Source organism: Gallinula chloropus (assembly GCF_964237585.1).
Source record: "Gallinula chloropus genome assembly, chromosome: 3".
NCBI classification, from domain to species: domain Eukaryota; kingdom Metazoa; phylum Chordata; class Aves; order Gruiformes; family Rallidae; genus Gallinula; species Gallinula chloropus.
The window spans coordinates 41176051-41197471 of NC_140087.1; the positions used below are offsets into that span (position 1 = coordinate 41176051).

The following is a 21421-nucleotide window of genomic DNA, read 5'->3' on the forward strand; positions in this document are numbered from 1 at the left end:
GTAATAGAGGTTTGTTCAGATAGTGGAGCTCTCTTTAAAACTGCATATATAATCTCTCACATACTTCCAGGAAGAACTTAATGAGTTTGGGAGCATTCTGTGTTGTTTGTTTAAAGCAGGGGTGGGGAGCTAATTGCTTCAGGGTGTTGCACATTGCCAAAATGTAAGGTAGTTACACCTGTCTGTCTACAGATGCTACTAGAGCACTGGATCAACAGACCCAACTTTTGTGTCTGAAAACAAAGGCTGATTGTCTTAAAGTAGATTAACTGTTCTGCTGCCCTTTAGCATCAGGCTGGGTAGAAGAGAATGCGCTCTTTCCATTGGTTCAGAATGCTCTTCGGCTTCACCTCTCCCTCTTTAATCTAACTGGTGCAACTGAGAACATGGTAAGATGTGAACAGCATTGCTGGTCAAGCCTCTCTTCAGAGTGATAGACTTACACACACACATACCCACCACCCATGCTCTGCCTCTGAGCTGTTTCTGTGAAACACTGATCATCGGGGAAGATTGTTATGGTGAAAGAGGTTTTATAATTAAGTTATTTCTGGGCTCTCATAATTTGGATTTGAAGCCATTTGCACATAATCTTATACTAGAATGTACATTGCATCATCTTCTAGGATTGTAACTTTTTTTGAGAAGTTGACTTGTAACACTGGAGTTGAGAAGCCCTTCTGCCATCTGGGACTCGTCCCTTTTTCTAAGCATACGTCTCCTACAACGCATGACACCCTATTCTGTAGGGTTTCTTCAATCACTTTTAGTTGTTTCACAGTGTTTTAAGGTACTGTTTTGATAGTCTTGTAGTTACTTGACATCAGGTATTTGATGTGCTTGAAACTGAGGGGATTATGAGAAAAAAAATTGAGCCCTGTCTTTTTTTAACAAGCTGGCTGAATTGGTTTGGTGTAGCTTCTGTATCTGATGTGCAGACAAAGCTGTGGTGGGAAGGCAATGCAGAAAAAGTCCTTGTAACTAAATTTCAGATATGTGGTGATAAATGATTGACTCTACTCTGCAGAAAAGGGACATAGCAGAAGGGCTCAGAGTGCACAAATGGTGTACCCAAAGCTGTAGTGGTGTCCTGGCTGGATTTTGTGATGGGTGAGGGCACTGTGACAACTCTCTCTCTGGAGCAGTGGGTCAAGTTGTGGCTACCTCCTCCCCACTTTATTCTTTGGGGAAGGTGTGGGTTGTTGGTATTGAGGTGCTGGTCCCAGTCTGCCTGTTCTCTTTTTCTCTGCCTTGGTGCTCAGGTGTAGCTACACTGGGGCCAGGGCCCTGCAGCCCTCTTTGTAGCATCCTTTGAACAGCTCATGGTTTGGACTATAATATTGAGTGTAATCCAAGCAGTGGTGCTGCTCTGGTAGCCAGGGGAGGGGCTTGTGCTGCTGGATTTGCCAGGAGCCAGACCTGGGGCCCATAAAGCAGCAGAACAGTAGACCTGTATAGAGGGTGACCTGCAAAGGGGGGAGGAAGGGGGAAGGGTGGGGAGATAGGCCTGCAGAGATGCATAGGACTTGTGTGGACTGGCTATTGTACAGCTTTGGCTCCAATTAGTTTTAGAGTTGCCTCTGGTTCATGTGGTGCAAATATCTAACATGTTGGCCATTTCAAACCAACTTACATTAGCTTAGTTCAAATTTGGTGCTTTAAGAGCTGTAATTATCTGTGCGCTTTAGAAATTCCTAGTGATTTATTGAGCTCAATTTAAAACTGATTTTAATTAAACCAAAGAACCTTTTCCATTTCCCTGGCTGAGGCCTGTGATGACCAGCCTTTGTAAACTGCAGTAACATCTATGGAGTCGTAGAATGACTTTATTCCGCATGACTGATTTCTCCTGCTGAAGGCAAATTCAGGCTGTTATTTTGTATATAAACTAAAAGAATTAAATTCTAAAGAACATTTTGTTCAATTTTTGTTCCCTTACTCCAAGACCCATTCCTGTTTGTTAAGACTTCTATTAAATTACTCCCAGTACAGCGTTTCACTGTCATTTTATAGTACACAGGCTGATGGACTCCATGACCTTTTTTTTATTTCGGATTTCTGTGATGCTTTTTCCTCTGACAAAAAAGAATGTAAGAGACAGCTGGGATATTCTAATTTATGGTGATAGGAAGCAGAATACAGAAGCTTAACTGCAATCCCATGGCGAGATGTGCCACTATTCTAGTATGTGGAAAATGTATAAATTGATTTTGTTGAAGGTTATTTGGAGAGAGCATTGTGAATGGTGGGAAAAGTCTACTGGGAAGTTTCAGGTCTAATGCTTAAATTTTTGTGTAGGAAGTCATTGTGATGAGGTGTGTACGAGACCAGTGTTAGGAGCTGCTGAGGTGTTTAGATTATGTGTACATATCTCAGTGTGAAAGTTGATAAAGGGTTGTGATTAGAGACAATAAATACATTAAGGGAAAAAAAATTGGTTTTACATATAAACTTGTGGTTTTGGTGTGGGTAATAGGAATGTTTGTAACATCTGAGGTTCTGGCAATTGATTCTGTTTCTGAGTAGAGGGCAGCTAATAGAGGGCATAATTCAGGTAGTTGCTGCATCCCTTGGAAAGGTGAGTGGCAAATAGGCCTGGTCAATATGTTTTTGTGTTACAAAATAGATGATGGCACAGAGCTTGTATTCCCATTGATTGTGAGCTGGGCAGAGGAATGGAATACCTTTTGACTATTTGTAAATCCATAATAATCTGGAGGTAGTCACCATGTAATCTTTTACTCATTTTTTTCAATAGAAATGTACAGAAAATAAAGACAAGATACCATATCCCGTTCTCCTGCTTTTTATGTTCTTTCTATTCTGCTCTGCAGGCACCAAATTTATCTTTTGATCTGTGTAAGCAAGGTGGGGAAATGGAGTTATTGAGCAGAGGCCCTTTCTTAAATATCTTAATAATACAGTAATGCGAGCATTGGCTTTCTAGGACTGATGGTCCTGCATGCAACCCTTTTCCTTTAGCTTCATGTTTTGGACAATAAATAGTACATTAAATGCCAATGAAAACTTAAACTATTTCATTAGACTGACAGATATGCAGCCATGGAGCATTACAGGGCCACATCTGTTCTGGAAGCAGAATCTGATACACTCGCTCATCCCCATAAAACATGGATATGAATACAAGAAGCTGGACATGAGCAAGAGCTTATGCACAAAACTTCTTTGTGTGCTGCTTCTGTCTGGGATAGAGTTAATTTTCTTCATAGTAGCTGGTAGAGGGCTATATTGAGGATCTATGCTGAAAACAGCATTAACACAGGGATGTTTTCATTACTATTGAACAGTGGTTGCACAGGGCCAAGGCATTTTCTGCTTCTCACTGCACCCTGCCAGTTAGTGGGCTGGGGTTGCACAAGATTTTGGGAGGGGACACAGCTGGAACAGCTGAACCCAACTGACCAAAGGGGTATTTCATTACATGTGACATCATGGTCAGCATATAAAATGGGGGGAAGAAGGAGGAAGAGGGGGATGTTTGGAGTGATGGTGTTTGTCTTCCCAAGTAACTGGTATGTGTGATGGGACCCTGCTTTCCTGGGGATGGCTGAACTCCTGTCTGCACGTGGGAAGTGGGGAATTAATTTCCTTATGCATGTGACTTTTGCTTTGCCTATTAAACTGTCTTTATCTCAACCCAGGAGTTTACTTGCTTTTACCCTTCCGATTCTCACTTCCACCCTGCCATGGGAAGGGAGTGAGCAAGCAGCTGCGCGAGGTTTAGTTACCCGCTGGATCAGAGAGACTTAAACAAGGTCTGTGCTTCAGTGTGTTGCTAAGTGAATTGAGAACGAAGGCGTGCAGAGCATTGCTATGAATAGGGAAGATGATGTGGTTCATCTTACCTGAGTATGTGTCCCAATAGGTGTGGTTATGTTAGTAAGTTCCCTTAAAAGCAGGTGCAAACTCTTTAGAAAGGGGATGAATGCACAGAGTGTTCTCTGGTAACAACTTTTCTCCTCTATCTGCAATATGGTCAGTGTCTTTTTCTGCCAAAATGGGAAAGGATGAGTTTTTTATGTTCCTGAAACAATTATTTTCAGATGCTACAATATATTAAGCTTAGAAAACTGCAGAAAAGCTTTAATGACTTTCTTTTTTTTCCCCCTCCCTCAGATGGTCAGGAGCAGTCAATGCCTGCAGGCTCTCTTCGTAAAAAGAAACTGGCAAAAAGGCCTGGATACATGAGGCCAGAAGCTCAGCCACAGATAGAGTTTCAGTCCCTGGGTGCCTGCAAGCTGTTCAGTCCAGAAGAGCTCAAGCATGGCAGGCAGGATTGTGGAGACTTTGAGAACTGCTCTCTGTGCAGACAATACAAAAATAACTTTGAATTCTTACACCGTAATTCAGTTGCAAATAGTGCTGTAGCTCCTGCTAACGGGGCAGTGATGTTGGCCACTGCTGGAAGCATCCCAGGGAGCTGTAAAAATCTTTCATGTTACAAGAGTACAGGATCGGAAAACAGAGTGATACCTGTTTACCCTGCTGCAGCAACAAGCAAAGGAGCCGTTGCCGCTGTGTGCTGTACACAGCAGAAGAGCCTCTGTGCTAAAGTGAGTGAGCACCAAAACATGTATGCTTTGGATCAGGCAGAAGTGAATAACAACTGTGAATATCAAAAGAGAGGTGCTGCTTTTTATTCTGCTGGTGGACATGATAGCTTTAGTTCAAGTTTCAGCTTCATACAGCTCTCCCTGAACTTGTCCTCTGGAGTAAGTGATGCTGAAGGGAAGTCAACCGTCGAGGAATCGGAGTGTGTTTTGCGTCCCAGCACTGTAGGAAATCTGCAGAAGCCAGAGGAGACAGTGAAGACTTGTGAGTACTCAGGAGCTTTGCACTGCATCTCCAGACCCACAGAGGATTTGGAATATGAAAATGAAACCACAACGAGTGATAAAATACAGGACTGTGAGACTGTCTCGCTCTCAGATACAGATGCAGCGTTTTCATATTCTACAGATTCCTCAGATGCAGCATCTGCTGGCTCTTCTGCCACCTCAGGCTATGAAAGTAGCTTTACTGTTAGTGACCATAACTGGAATACTTTGATGAAAAAATATGAACCAGTGCTACAGGACTGCCTGCTTGGCAACCGCAGTACGTTAAAGGTTGGTTATCTCACTTCGTCTTTGATTCCTCCTCCTGGCCCCCAAAACATTTAGATTTATAATGCCAACATCAAGGTTGATGTATGTGTTGGGATTTTAATGGGTTTTGTGACATTTGTTTGTAGAGGTTTACAGTATCAGTCTGCTTGATAAAGTGAGAGAGAAGGGGGTTCTTTTTCTCTTTGGTCCTTTTAAAAAACAAAAAAAGTGAGGTTGCAGTACCAGATTCCTGTGTTTTACTGAAACTGTGATCCTCTCACTTCTCATATGTCATATGAGTTTCTGAACTCAACAAATACCAGTTTCTTTCATGGGTGGTTACTTTGTCGCTTGGAGTGGAAGTAGTACAAAATTGTGGGGCCGGGGGTAAGAACTCTCTTCTTGAAACACTGTGATTTAAAAACACTAAACTTTGTAATGGAAATGTCTAAGTTCAGTCTGTGGTTTCTTGGAGTTGGGTACCTGTGTTAAGAGTAGCTTGTAATCTAGTAGATAGATACTTTCCCCACACAAAGAAAAAAATGTGAGTCAACTCCCTGCTCTAACTTACATGAGGAATTGAACTTTTCTGTTTCCTTCCACCCCAGAGGATCACTGGGCTGTTGAGTCAGGAGTTTTTCTTTTTGCACATGTGTTACCCGCATGTGTACCTGCGACATGGACAGGCTTACTCGCTGCCCTCTTTGCGGGAGGGGAGTGGGGAAGCCTTAAGAAAGATTATTTATGTTTTGTTATACAGTTTTTGGGATGATAGGTTGGACATCGATGGGAAACCATCCTTACCTCTGATAAGGACTCAAATATTTGTTTTATTGAGAATGTGGGAAGCAGTAATCCAGAGATTAACGTGGAGAGGATGGATTTCACGATTTTGTTGAAGATGCACGGAGTGGTGGTGAGATGGGGTGTTTTATTGTTTGTTTGTGTATTCTTTTGGGGTTTTTAAGTGTCTTGCTAGTGCCCTGAGTTTCTGGGATGCCTTTCAGAAACCCAGGTTCTTGTGAGTTCTCAGCTCAGACTGACATACCTGCTGAGATGCACTGTTGTTGTGGTTCTGCCCCCAGCCCAGAGTTGAGCACCATGCAGCTGCTCACTCAGGGTGGCGTGGGGGAGGAAGGGGAATAGGAAATAAAAAAAACAAAGGCAAACCTTGTGGGTAGGGATAAGGATAGCTTACTGGGACAGAAGAGAGAAAAATAACAATAAAGGACTTTTTTATATAAAACATATGAAACTGGTGATACACAATACAGTTTCTCACCAAACCACACAACTCAGGCCTTACAGCTCAGAGCTGTCCTGAAACTGGTCCGTCCCCCAAAAACTGCGTGTCCTGGAACCGCATGCTCCTCCCTCCCACAAGCCCCTCTTTATGCTGGGCATTATGTAGTTGGTATGGAGTATCTCTTTAGCCAGTTTGGGTCACCTGTCCTGGCTGTGTCCCCTCACAGCTTCTTGGGTGACTCCCACCTTCTCGTTAGCAGGGAAAAAGGAACAACTGGAAAGTCCCTGACTGCCTGGCGACAACTAAAACATCAGTGTGTTATCAGCACTCATCTTAACTCCCAAACATCATTGCACCAGCTGCTAGAAAGAAATTAACTCTATCCTAGCCAAAACCAGGACAACTGTATTGTTTTAGGCCTGATGAAACAACCTGCTCTGGACAGGCTTTGCACAATCCTGCTGTCTGGGTAAAACAGAAAATTGAAAAACTCTTAGTCTCAGTTTGCTCTCCATGACATCTGACCTGTGCTTACAATGCTCTAGAATACTTGTTTTCCATAGATGAAGCATGTAGGTCTCTAACTAGGTTCTCAGACTTCACACACATTGACATGGAGCAGTTTCCTTGGCTCCATGCCTGGAATGACAACACGCCCATAGTCTGGGATGGTTTGGGAAATTAATTTGCTGCAACTTTGGGGCTATATAACAATCAGAATTGGAAACTATTTTTCTTTCTTTTTGGTGTGCTTATTTGATAGGCACAAAAGAAACATTGCTATCTTTAATTTCTGTATTCATTAATTCATTGAATGGAGAATTGGGGATTTGTGCCCTCAGATGTCTTTGCCCTTGGTTAGCCAGTCGTGTATGTTTAATTTGAAGCACCTTCCCATTGTAATGATAATGAGCAAGTCTCAGACATTTCAGAAAGGAACAAAGGCAACTTCAGTAAAGAAAGGGAGACAATACCATAGTTGTTAAAAACAAGCTTTTTCTGTACTTTAAAAAAAAAATAGTCATCACATGTTATGGATGGAGGAGATGCTGAAGCAGCTCTTAGATTAGTTGAGCTCCAAACATTTTACCAGCCTGCAAGTAAAAAACTCTTTACTGTGACAGCATCCGTCAGTTTGCCATGGGCATGCCTGGGCTGTGGTACCCAGGCAGACTTTAAATGACCTGTCTCTGTGAGCGTGTGATGGGATAAACGCTGCAAACAGCAGCAGGGCTCTAGTCTTGCTACTTACTGATGGCTGTTATACATCATATATATGAAAATGTGTCATTGGAACCATTCCTACTGCAGGCTTCTATAAAACTCTATCAAAAGTATGACATAAAATATAGAAAATAATTTATGGTGAGGATTTAGAGCTCCTCCCTTCAATATGTTATGTGTTCTTCACCAGCTTCAGAGAAAAAAAGATTGGACTTTCAGAATGTGAAAACTGAAATAAAATAAAGCCTTGAAAGAAAGGAATGTATATAATCGGCTTTTTTGCTTTTGTTTTTCCTCTAGGGCATTATATAGCTTACTATTAAGCATTTTTTATTCTCTTCTGGCTTTATTTTTTTATAATTGCTTTCTGACTGGTCCACTCTTGCGGACCATATTTAGAAGGGACACCATTAATTTGAATACTTTGTCTGATTTGTGTGTTGATTGTGTAATCACAATAACAAGATGTGTGATTTAAACTCTAAATATAGGGATTAAAATATGAAAGTGCTTCAAGGAGGAGTGAAATCTTTTGTAAATACAGAACATGTAAAGTATGGGTTTTCTTGTGTTAGAAAATGCTTCTCCAAGCACTTCTAGGCTTGGGGGTATGATAATATACTGCTGCTTTTTCCAGGCTTACCTTTTTCAGTGCTGTTTGGTACGGGTCATGTATGAATTTAAGATGAAAACCCTTCAGTTGTGCAACTGTAGGCATGTTGGGCTGTGGCTGAGTTGTGGTTTTGCGTGGCTGGGTTCTGGTGGAGGAGGATGGGGGGGCTGCAGGGATGGTTTCTGCAAGAAGCAGCTATAACCCTCCCCCAGGCCCAACAGCGTAAACACCAACTGGGCTCAAGGCCAGACCTGCTGCTGACCAAGGCTGAGCCCATCAGGAGAAAACAGAAGGCTAGCAGCTGCTTCTTCCCACCAGAGAAGGGACTGACAAGATGTAAGGAGCTGTGCAGACTGACCAAGGTCAGTGAAGAAAGTGCAGCAATGGGGGAGAGGTGCTACAGGTGCTGGAGTGATTTCCCTACAGCCCATGGAGAAGACCATGGTAGAGCAGGTTGTCTGCCCACAGCCCATTGGAGAGCAGAGACCCCACCTGCAGCCTGTGGAGGACCCCATGCTGGAGCAGGTGGAGACACCTGAAGGATGCTGTGTCCCTGTGGATTAAGCTCTTGGCAGGACCTGCAGCCCATGGAGACACCAACCCACGCTGGAGCAGGTTTGTTGGGGGGACTTGTGACTCTGGGGGGGACCAGGCTGGAGCAGTCTGGGCCTGAAGGTCGGCACCCCGTGGAAGGGAGCTGCGCTGGGACAGTTGGTGAAGAGCTGAAGCCCTGTAGGAAAGGACTCATGTTGGAGAAGTTCGTGGAGGACTCTCTCCTATGGGTGAGACCCTGTGCTGGAGGAAGAGTGTGTGGAATGCCTCCTACCTAGCTAAGAAGGAAAACAACTCATGAGGAACTGACTGAAACTTCTGTTTCCCATGCCCCACCCTGGCCCACCCCCCCCCCCCCCCCCCCCCCCCCCACCCCCCAACCCAATGCAGGGAGAGGGGGAAGAAGGGAGAGAGAAATCATGGATAAGATGAAGTCTGGGAAGAAGGAAGGAGTGTGGGGGGAGGTATTCTAAGATTTGCTTTTACTTCTCACTATCTGATTCTGGTTTCTGTGTGTGTGTAGTGTAGTAAATTGGATACTTTTTTTCTTTTTAAGTCTATGCTGAGTCTGTTTTGCCCGTGATGCTGATTGTGGAATGATCTCTCCCTGTCCTCATCTCAACTCCTATTTTCTCCCCTGTCCAGCTGAAAAGGCGAGCAACAGAGAGACTTTGGCGTGTGTCTGGCCTCCAGCCAGGGTCAAACCACCACAGGCTGGCATGGCAATGAGAAGACTGCCTGCCTTCTGAACAAAGTCTTCTAGCAGTGAAAACTTGAAATGGCCTTTGAATGCGTGCACCTGGCCTTAGGATTTTTTAGCAGGTTCAGATCTTTGGTCCAGACCCTTCATGTTAACAAAAAAGAGTAACTTATGAAATAAAACATTATTTTGGTAAGAATTTCTATTGGGGTGTGAAAGGGCAATCACTAAATGGGATTTAGGTGTTTTGGTGGTGATTTATTTTCCTCATCTAGCTTTTGCAATGTGAACATCTCTGAAAATGCAAATGTCAATGTTATGTAGCTAAACCTAAATTATATTTTAATGAGACATCATTGGCTGCATGTGAACACAATTTTCTGTGCCATATCATGAGTGTGCTTGTTCCAAAATATTCATACTGTATTTCTTTTTTAACTCACAGAATAAAATGTGGTTTGCATATGGAAAATCTGGATTTGTTCTGTGCAAAGCTCTGGTGAGAAATTGTTAAAACAGGCTCAAAAACACATTGTTGAGTACAATATGATCAGGAGTAGATGTGGTGCTGACAGAATCCTCTGATAACCCTGACTTGGATTTGTTCAAAGGGTGAAAAATATCCTATGTTTGCATGATCTCTCTTGCTTTTCAGGAAGTATTGTGTGTTATTCTAGGTATGTGTTTAGACTAAAACCGTGCTTGGCCCAAGTAGCTACAGTTCAGCTGATGTCCAAATAGGTTTGTCCACTTAAAAGTGTTGGTCTTAACTTTCAAAACTGGGCCATTTGAGTGATGTAGTAATCCATTAAATTTCTATTATGTAAAGGTGAACAGTCTAAAACAGTTTTAAATGCAACTTCTTCAAAATTAACTCTTTTCTCTTTGCATAGATAAAATCCTTGATCTTACGGCTTCAGAGGCTTCAGGAAAAAGCAATAGATGAAGATGACTATGATAGAGGTAAGAGTTGCTTCCCTTTATTCCCCATTGGATCATGCTGCTGGGTTTGGTTTGGGGTTTTTTTGCCTTTTCTTTCTTTTTTCCATTAATTTTGTGTTTGCTATGTAGCGATGGATAGGTGTGGAAGATTAGTTCAATGAACCACATTGCTTATTCTGTCGTGTGGCAGGAAACAAAGAAGTAGGTCAGCAGCAGGTAGCAACAGTTTGTATTTTCTTGAGCCACATCACCATGTGTGAAGGTTGGAATCCAAATACCCACCATCTGGATCAGCTGTTCTGAAGCAGCATGACTTAAAAAAAAAAATTGCAGAAATGAATGAGAGCTTTGAAAGGAGAAAGGACAGGCACTGGCTGCTGACAGTGTGTGATTTGTTGCTTGCCACATTGTAACACTACAGCAGGGCTCAAACACAGAAATGAGGTCAGTAGCTATTATAAAAGTGAATGATACTGTCCCGTGGGATTAACTTGATGTCCACTGAGTCAAAACCAGCAAGAGAATATGATGGTGATACAGCTGCCAGCAGATATCTGTATTTGAATCGTGCTTTTCCTTTCAAATGACTTGGCACTTTTGATAAGCTCTGTGTGTATGCACACTAATTGTTAGAGCAACTATTAACACACGTCTCGGGCTTCTTACTGCTTCCTGTTATGGTAACCTGTGTTCACATACTTATATTTTTGATAGTCTTGAGGCTCTAGATTAAATTCTTCCCATTAGATCTGTCTTCAGCTGGGAGTCCCTGCAGATGTTTCAATGAAATCTGCATAGGTACTTCAGAGAAAAAGGTTGGAAAAAGGTAGTTTCTTTCCCACCACTTTTTTTATTCTCAGCTTTTAGGGACTGGGGAATGGTCAGACTTGTGGTTTGCCTTTTCAAAAATTAATGGGTGAAGCTTTGCACTTGTACCATGGCTTAGTTTCCCTGCCTCCAAACATGTCCCCCAGACTATTAAAGTGTGTTTTAATAGTGTCTGGGGGGAGTAGGTGTGTATATATGTGTGTGTGTGTGTATACATATGAGCAAATTCTGTTGCTGTCGTAAGTTATTCTTTTGGTGTGGCATCTCCTAACGAGGAAAGCCTTTAGGCATGTTAAAAGCTGAGGGTGCTGTAGATATTCATGGGTTTAATCTCTGTCAAGTAGATGTTATTGATACGTGTGCTTTACATATGTAACACTCATAACTCTTTAAGTGCCTGTGGGTTGAGTTCCCAGTTGGAGACTTCCTGACAGCTGCATACTCAGTGTGTGTGGCTCCCACAGATTCCAGCTGGGTTTCTCTGGGCAGTCAGCCACTCTGACAGCAGTATTTTAATATATCAGGTGTGACATCTGCATGTGATGCCATGTAGTCATTGACCATAGTGGAAAATGATGGCTTGTCTAGCCTTGCGCAGAAAGCTCCTGTGTATTTGTCATGAGTGCTGGTCTTGTATCTTCAAAACAGGACTGTCTTCCTGTGACCCTCCTTTTATCAATTGCCCTTTTCAGTTTCCTCCCTGGTTATCAGGCAGGTAGCCCCAGGGGGTGGCTTGCAGAGCCTCTCATTAATTCCCTTCAGGAGAGTGGTCTGGCTGAAATGGTATTTCACTAAATGTTGTGCTTATAGCTTACAGACAGCAAAAGGGGGAGCAGTACGAAGGTGGAGAGGAGCATCCACAGGCGGGATCGCTGTTTTCTGTGCTAGATCTGGCATATATAGGTAGAAAACATCTGTCCTGATATAGGACTAGATATTGAGGTGCTCAAGAGACTTTGAGTTCCTCCATCCCTTTGAAAACTGGAACTCCATCTTCACACGTGTTCTCAACAAAATGCCAGCCCCATGCATGCGTGTGATCATGCAGCATTAGTTTTATCAGCTCATAATTTTTGAGTCCCTGACCCACTTTCTGTCAAACAGATCTTTGTTCCTCTTCTGATCTGGTTGTCAGCCAGGGTTGGGTGTTTGGGAGGAGAACAAAGTCTTGTGTGGTATGAGGAGAAGTTTGAAAACTCATTAAAGAACTTACAGAAATTGGTCCTGGGCCAATCTGTTCATGTTAATTCTGTAATTAGCCTTCTTTAAAGGGATCTTATTGCCAGATATTGCTAGCAGGGAATAGAATTGCTAAATGTGCAGAGCTGTCATGTGGGGCATAAATGGTGATATATTGTCAGGGAATGGGAGACACCAACAGGGTGTATGTGGAGGGCTGAGTACATCTTAACTGTAATGCTAAAAAGCAAATTATGGTCCCTGTAATCTGGGGGACTTCTTCGAGTGTAGAATGAGTCCTCTGTGAAGAGCAGAACTGTTTTAAACCAGAGATTGTGGTAGAGCTGTATGTGGCAGTACTATGGGCCTTGCTGATTTTGGGAGTTTGGAGGGGAAGGGGAGAGTTCTAGTGTGGTGAGTAGCTGCAGAATGCCCTGTATGGAAAAGAGGTGAGTAGAGGACAAGGAGAGCAGGCAGAGGAGGCATATGGATGGCTGTAGCCCCAGATGGGAAACTAAATTGTCAAAAAATACATTCTTGAGTGGTAGAGGCTCCTCTTCTCCAGCTTCAACCGTAGACAAGAATTAAAGAGATTTTTCTGACCTCAGCTCTCCGAGAGCCACCCAGCTTTACAGGGTAGAGTGGGTCTCTGCCAGTAGGTCAGTGGGAGGGAGATGTGTTAGTACTTCAAAGCGCTCAGGACTGATTTCTGCTATCTGACCCTGCGAATTTAGGAAAGGTAAGCATCTACTGTCTGCCATTCCTGCTTTCCTGGTCACCAGAGCTTTTTGAAAGCTCCTGTAGTTCCTAGTAAATTTTGAAACTGAGGTGTAAGTGAAGTGGTGCCCCTACAGAGGGGAAAGTGATGCTGCACTGCGTTTCCAGTTGTGGCAACAAGACTAGGAAATGGCCCAGAAATAAAGGCATGTTTTTCCTACTACAAAGCCATGAGCAAACACTTTGTTGCAAACAGGTTAGGAATAAGGATGTATTTGTTTTTCCCCTTTGCAGAAACACAAAGCAGATGCTTGCTGCTTGGGTCTGTTGGAGAACACGTGTGTTTTCCAGATGCATGTTAATAAAATAGCATTTGTTTCCTGAGCAGGTGTTGGTGGGTTGTGTTGTGTGTCCTTTTTTTTTTAAGGAATATTTAGAACCACAAACTTTCCATTGTCATTTGGGAGAAGTGAATGCCTGTTTCTGTCTTGTCATGGTTCAGCTCCCAGCTGCAGCTGAACACCGTGGCTCACCCCTCCCCTGGGAGGACAAACAGACAAATCCCCACGGTTTGGGATAAGGACAGTTACTGACACAGCACCGCGAAAGGGGAACAGTGGAGCCTGTGACAGAACACACGTGCACGATGATGACACAGAGCACACAGTGACCCGATGAGGTAGTAACAGAGTGCTGCACTGATGCCAGGGCTGAACCCGACTGGACTTGGACAGTCCCTGAGCTGCACAGACCCACCCCTCCCTGACCAGCCACTTTCATGGGGGTTTCACGTCATGTGGGGTGGAAAACAGCCTGGGCCAACTTGGCTCACCGTACGGGCTCCTTGGGGAGGTTAGCTCTGTCCTGGCCAGAATCAGGACATATCTTCAGCTTGTTTCTTCCTAGTTCTTCCTTTCTTTAGAGAATCTATTTGCTCTGTTTTCCTCCTCCTCTTTAGCCTGGGAGGTGCACAGCAGAAAGTGCCTTTGCTGTTGCTTGTTTACCTGTGCTGTGCCTTCTTACAGATGTGCTTTGGCATGGTTGGGGTGCTGGTGTAGAGGTGCTTCAGTCAGTCACTCAAGCAACCACAGCTTCTCCCTACGCTTTCCGTCAGTGTTGTGTGCATGGGGAGGCGTCTGTTCTGAGAGAGTCGGGAGGGGGGGGCTGCATGGGGCAGAGTTCACCCTCCTGTCCCACATTAGGGCTCATCTGCTAGAGGTCACCAAGCATGGTGCTGCAAGACCTGCAGGGTGCTGTCTCTTCATACTGCAGCCAGCACGGGCTGTTTCAAACGCAGATGTTCCTTGGCTGTGAAATGTTAGTGTGAAATGCATATTCAGTCAGACAGATCTCCTTCTCAGTCCTGGTTTAATTTTAAACAGGAACATTTAGGATGTTCCATGTTTTATTGCTCGCTCTGTGTTTGAAATATCAGGAAGTAGCTTATTTTTTCTGTATTTACTTGTGGTCTCCTCTTGATGGCCACATTACTGTATATTTTCAAAGCAGGTACAGTACCACGGGAATATGATAACAGCGTTTTGCCTTGCGTAGCATATAGTAAAAATTGGTCTGTTCTCCAAGGATCACTTGGAGTGTTGTCATGGCTCATTATTCATGATGGAGCTTGACAGCTCCAAGGTTAAACATGCTGCTGAATACAGGGGGTATATATAAAAAAAAGCAGCATATTTTTGTGTCTGTGGGAGTTGTGCTTGCAGTGGAAGCAAGTGTGTTTTGCTCAGTACAAATCTGTTGCTCAAACATTTTAAACCCCCTTTCCTGTTCTTTGCTGCTTGAACTCCTCTACCTTGCCTGGTGTGAGGGGCAAATGCCTCGGTAACAAAGTGTCAGCACTGAGTCTTGCTGCTGAACCCCACTACCAGTTCATATGTTGTCCTGTTACTCAGGGATAAGTTTCTGCAGAACTGCTGATTTTTTAAAAAAATGTAATTTTAATTCCTGTATGTGGGAATGTGAGTGTCCAGGTTCACTGCTTGTGACTCATAGGGAGCAGTAATTTCCCTGTGTGGTCAGATCACCTTCAGAATTAGGGTTGCTCTAGTGAAGGTCATTGAGGATATTAGAGCAATTCTTCATCATTCCAACATGGCAGCTAGAATATAGAAACATGCTTATGGCAAAATCTACTCTTACCTCAGCAATGACAAGTCATGCTCTCGATACATTTAACATCATGTGAGTCTTCAGTTATTTTTAGTTGAGGTCTTAAAGATTGAGCTATATGAATTGGTGAGCTGCCACAGGCTTGCGTGCTGTGTGCTCTGCAGAAAAAATGGTTTGTACATTGTGTGGGGGTTGTTTTGACTTCTTTTTTAAATCTCTTTTTTCTCATGCTCTTTGAGACCTCTTCACAATTGTCCTTTCCATGTCTCAGGATCTGCAGGGCATCAAGGACAGAATCCTGTGTTGTGTAGGAGTTGAGTCTCATTTCACACGCTTTCAATTAATCACAAGTGTAGGAAGGGGAAAGAAAGCCTTTGTAGCTGTTAGCCTTATGTACGTTTGCACTAGAAGAGATGCTGTTGCTCACTTAAAACAAATAGCTGGTTCAAGGCAACTGCAGAGAGAGAAAACAGACCATAATGTTAAGTAATGTCTGAATTGAAAATTTCATTTAATAAATGGTATTCAGAGGGAGGTCTTATGTCTGTAATTGCAAACACCTAATTATGAAGAACCCCAAACTCCTGGTAACGTATATCGTTGTTTGGTCTATCCAGGTTTCTTTTGCTGATTTAAACTGCAAAAATGTTTTTCCAGTTTAAACTGCTATTTCTTAAAAAAATAAGCAATTTGATCTTCAAGCAAGTGGGTTGCTGTCGTGGTTTAGCTGCAGCTAGGCACCACACAGCTGCTTGCTCACTCCCCAGTGGGATGGGATGGAGAATGGGAAGACAAAGGCCAGTCTCGGGGCTTGGGATAAGGACTGTTTGCTGGGACAGCAATGGAAGAGGGAAAGAACAACACTTAGAGTATACAAAAATAGTGACACACCATGCAGTTTCTCACCAGGAACAGTACAACTTGGACCACATGCTCAGACTTTTCCTGAAGCTGCACTGTCTCCAAGCTGCATGTCTTGGAGCTGCACCACACCTCCCTGACTAGCCCCCTTTTATACCAAGCATCATGTTGGTACGGAATACCCCTGTATCTGACACTTCCCTTAATCATCACCATTTTCCCTGTCTTTAAGATGCGATACACAGATACACAAGAGATCATTCCCTTAATCTCTAGACTGTCTCTCTAAAATGTCTGAGTTCATTTTGTCCATGGCTTTGGGCACCATCTGTCATAACAGTTTCTCAGGGCAGGAGCAACAATATGTCCTGTTGGATTCTTGCATGCTGCAGCTGGAGCTCACAGCTGGTGTATCTCATATGGTCTGTGTTTGTGGTCTGCATGTTGGAGTTTTTGCTTTCAAGGAAGTTGCTGGATGCCAGTTGCTGAGGCCAGTAGTAGTTCCATCACTATTTCATCATCTAGTTCCATCATCGTCCTTCATTCAGTTGGGTGATTCTTACTGTATGCCATGGGTTCAGCCCCAACTGGCAGCTGAGCACTGTATGGCCGCTTGCTCACCCCTTCCCTGGCAGGATGGCAAGAAGAATAGCAAAGGGAAACCTTGGTGGTTGGATTAAGAACAGTTTACTGGGACAGCAAAGGGAGAGGGAAATAATATGTGTAATGGAATATACAAAACCGGTCATAAATAACGCAGTTTCTCATCCAACCGTGCAACTTGGAATGGTCCACTCAGACCTATACCCAACCATCCCCAGGCTAAATTGCATGTTCCTGACTAGTCCCTTTCTATACTGAGTATGATGCCATATGTTATGAAATACCACTTTTGGCTAGTTTTGGTCAATGGCTGTGTCCCTTCCAACTACTGGTGAAAATTAACCCTATCAGAGACAAACCGAGGACACACTAATACCACTGATAACACAATATACCAGTTGTAGCAAGGGTAACGTACAATGACAGGGTTATTTATAAATTAGCATCATACAATTTAATATATTGGATATTCTCACCCAAAATCAAATCCCCTTGAGGTACACATTGGACTTTTCCATCCTTCTGCATCACCAACCATGTACACCCAGGTCTTTGAGCAAAAGCAATCCCATGGGTGGGTTTGCCTTTGCTTGAAGCAGCGCTAACCCGGGCTGCCTTTCCCACCATATTCTGCATATGCACCATAGGGTCTTTATCTCTGTCTACAGTGTGTGGAAGTTTTCATTGGGCAGACCCCCTAGCGTTAGCTACCCAGGTTGACTTTGCTAAATATGTATTCCAATGTTTAGGATCCTGCTACTCATTGCTCTTAGTGTAGTCTTTAGCAGCCCGTTGTATCATTTGATTTTTCCCAGAGGCCAGTGCATGACAGGGGATGTGATACATCCACTCAGTACCGTGCTCTTTCGTCCAGATTTCAATGAGGGTGCTTTGGAAATGAGTCCCATTGTCTGACTCGGTTCTTTCTGGGGTGCCATGTGACCACAGAACTTGCTTTTCAAGACCCAGGGTAGTGTTTTGTGTGGTGGCATGGGACACGAGATATGTTTTCAGCCATCTGGTGGTTGCTTCCACCACTGTTAGTACATAGCACTATGATGTCATCAATATATTACAGGTGTTCTGGAGCTTCACCCTTTTCCAAGTGTGGTTTGGATCAGCCCATGGCAAATGGTGGGGCTGTGTTTGCACCCCTGGGGCAACTGAGTCAGAATGATGGGGGTTAGAAGGGACCTCTGGAGATCATCTAGTTGAATCCCCTTGGCAGAGCAGGATCACTTAGAGCAGGTTGCACAGGACAGCATCCAGGTGGGTCCAGGTGTAGTGGATGCCCCTTGAAGTGGAAGGAAAGCAACTCTAGCTTGCGCTCTGCCACCAGAGGGATCCAGAAAAATGCATTAGCACTATCAATTGTGGTGTACCACTTGGCTGCCTTTGACTCCAATTAATATTGAAGTCCCAGTATGTTTGACATGGCAGCACTCCATTGACAAATCAGCTTATGGATGGGAATCAGGTAGTCTTGGTTGGTGGTATTGTTGTGGTAGCAATTGGCATCTGTTTTTCTTTAACCCTCAGCAATCCCATCACAGAAAAGTACTCAGAGATCTGGCAAAGCAGACAATTGTTCAATTTTCTCTGTCTCCAAGGCAGCTAAAAGCCCATCAGTACTCTTTTGGTTCCTTGGAATACCCTCTCTGGAGGAAGTCTGTGCTCAGGATGCATGGAGCCTCTGGGCCAGTCATAATGAGGTGCTTTTCCCAGTCATTCCCAATAAGACTCACATCAGACTCCAGTAGAGTCAACTGTTGGAATCCCTCTGTTGCTCCAGAAATACAAATGGGTTCAGCCCCTTTGTGGCTCAGTGGCCTCAGAGTACACTGTGCACCAGTGTCTACCGGAGCCTTATAGTTTTGTGGATCTGATGTGCCAGGCCATTGGACCCATACAGTCCAGTTGTCCCTCTGGATCATAATAAGCCATCTCCCACATGGCGAATTCCCTCAGGTACTGGATACCTTGCTCCATGGTAGTCCAGTTACCTAGCCAACATAAAACATCTTCATTGAACAGGTATATTTCCTTCACGCTTGACAGAAGTCACTTCTAGAGGCTGAGGGCTTGTGTCTTTTTCCCAATTGCCTTGTCAATGCCTCCTTCTCGAGACAGGGATCCCAGCTGCTCAGCCTTCCTGCCTGATAATTCCAGGCTACTGGCTCCATTATCCCAGCATTGGAGCAGCCAGGTAATGATGTGCTCACATGGAAGGTGGCTGAAATCTTTTGGCATTATCTCGAAGCTCACTTAGGGACAGGGATGGGGTTACTTCAGGTTCTGCCTCTTCCTGTTCTTGTGATGGTCCCAGTTCATCATCCCCCCTCACAAAACAAGTCTTTGTGAGGATCTTTATCCTGTCTTTCTCTGACAAACTCAGGCAACCTGAGGAAAGTAATGGCTTCTGCGAAGTATAAATTAGATTTAATTTTCCTTGCAACAAAAGAGAAGCAGCACAAGCCTTGCAAGCTATACACCTTGCCTGTGTTTTGCTGTTTAAGACACCAGTCTGAAATGAAAAGATAAGACTTTTTTGTCCTTATCTGTTTACCTGTGCCAGCTGAAACTTTGGACCACAATGCTGCCGTTCAAATGCTTCGTCTTGGCTTCTGTCTACTAGTAACGACATCCCTGTTTCTTTTTATGCAGCCTGTGTCAGGCTTATCCAGTTGCTATTGATTTTTTTTTTTTTTTTAAATCACATAACTGGGCTAGGAGTTGAGCCAGTCATGATTTAAAGGTCTGAAACTCCTTATCATACTGTCAGGTAGACAGCTGGAAAACTGTCAGACTTTGTTATGCTAAAACAATATAGTTATGGCTAATGTTTACAAGAGAGGGGTCTGGTGTATGTTTCTTGGTATTCTCACTACTTGTATTTGCTTATTACATGTGTAACGTGCATTTAGAGCAACTTAAAATATTTTTGATGTGAACCCTCATTTTTGACCCAGTTGTCTGGTTTCACAGAATTGTAGGGGTTGGAAGGGACCTGAAGAGATGAGTGGGTCCAACCCCCCTCCCAAAGCAGGTTCCCTAGGACAGGTCACACATGTAGGCATCCAGATAGGTCTTGAATATCTCCAGAGACGGAGAATCCACAACCCTCCTGGGCAGCCTGTCCCAGGGCTCTGTCACCCTCACTGTGAAAAAGTTCTGCATATTGATGTGGAACTTCCTGTGTTCCAACTTGAAGCCGTTGCCCCTTGTCCTGTCTCCACAGACCACTGAAAAGGGGTTGGCCATTTCTCTGTGTCCCACACTTTAGATATTTATAAACATTAATCAGCTCCCCTCTCAGTTGTCTTTTCTCAAGGCTGAATAGCCCCAGTTCTTTCAGCCTATCCTCACAGGGGAGATGCTCCATTCCTTTAATCATGTTTGTAGTCCTCCACTGGAGTCTCTTTAGGAGATCCCTGTGGTTTTTTTATACCAGGGAGCCCAGAACTGGACACAATAAATAATTCCATAATGTCAGAGTGTGTCTTTGAGATCGATTGGGATCTTGCTGCACACATACACTGAAAATATAGTCGTGTTTTCTGCATCTGTAATTCCTTAGCCAATATTGGAGAGGAGGCTGCTGTAGTGCTTAGACTGGGCAGCCTTAAATATTTTTAGGAAGCGGTAGTACTTTGTGGGGTTCTACTATGCTCTCTTGTTTTAATCTTGGCCAGCGTGAAGAGGTTCAGCTACATCTTACGTTTCTGGAAGCTGCCTGACAGAAAGAAAATCGCTGAAGTTTTGGCATACCATGTGCTTGGAAGCTTTTCTCTACTCCCAGCCATCTGCTGTCTAAAACTGACACTGCGGGCTACCCCTCCTATGATAGTCAGGCTCTGTTTCTCAGTCCATGATGCAGCCAAGCTGTTCCCAGACAGCCTGGCTAGTCTTTTACAAACAAACAAGCAATGAAAAAATCTGAAAAAAAAAGCAACAAAAAAAAGCAATTATGGATAATTTAAGAGTTTACTTGCTGAATTGCTGTTTGAAGCACAGAGCTCTGATGGGTGTAACTTGGGAGAAGTGTTGATGTGCTATCTGGACAGTACCCACTGAGTGAGCGACACGACTCTCCTGTTACTCAGCCCATCTGCTTACTTTGCATTTGCGAAACCACGCAGCCCAATTTTATATTCAGGACAGACTTCTCTTTCCCTTGCTCTTTAGCAATATTAGCTCCAGATTAGAAAATTGCCTTTCACTTGCAGTGTGACCACTGGAGACAGTATGACTATGAATTCAACCAGCAACTAGAAATTGATTTTTGCTGCCCTTGCCTTACACTTAAAATGTAAACATTTAAAAGGAGTGGTGGGACACCTGCTCTTTTAATGAGCCTGCTTAATAAATGAGTGGACATGGACAGAAACATCTAGGTGGTATGGTAATGCAACTTCTGTATAACTGGGGATTAAAAACATGCTGAATGACTGTAACTACCACTTGAAAGCAAACAGGAAAGTCTTCCAGTGTGAGTCCTCTGTGAGCCACTGATAATATTCCTTGCTGATTGCTGAGTGGTATCTGGTCAAATTCCTTAATAGGATGCTTTTATTGGAGATCTCCAAAGACCTTCTGTCACTTGCCCAACTCCTCTGCAGTGCGGGATTGTCTGAAGTCAATTTATTTCTCCTTTCTTTTGAGGTTTCCCTCCTGTCCTCTCTGTCCACGTGCTGAGACCCCATTGCCCACGCTGGGGTGTG

General features: G+C 43.7%; 1 protein-coding gene across 1 annotated transcript in view; it reads left to right on the top strand.

The window, feature by feature from the left end:
* Positions 1-4139: 4139 nt before the first annotated feature.
* DISC1 (DISC1 scaffold protein) overlaps positions 4140-21421 on the top strand; it is a gene marked incomplete at its 3' end in the record, with an annotated part of 185823 nt that continues 168541 nt past the window's right edge. Inside the window, exons 1-2 of the mRNA XM_084261835.1 lie at positions 4140-5129; positions 10337-10406. Coding sequence (XP_084117961.1) covers positions 4155-5129; positions 10337-10406 — 1045 coding nt within the window. The 5' untranslated portion in view covers positions 4140-4154. The remainder of the gene's footprint in view (positions 5130-10336; positions 10407-21421) is intronic.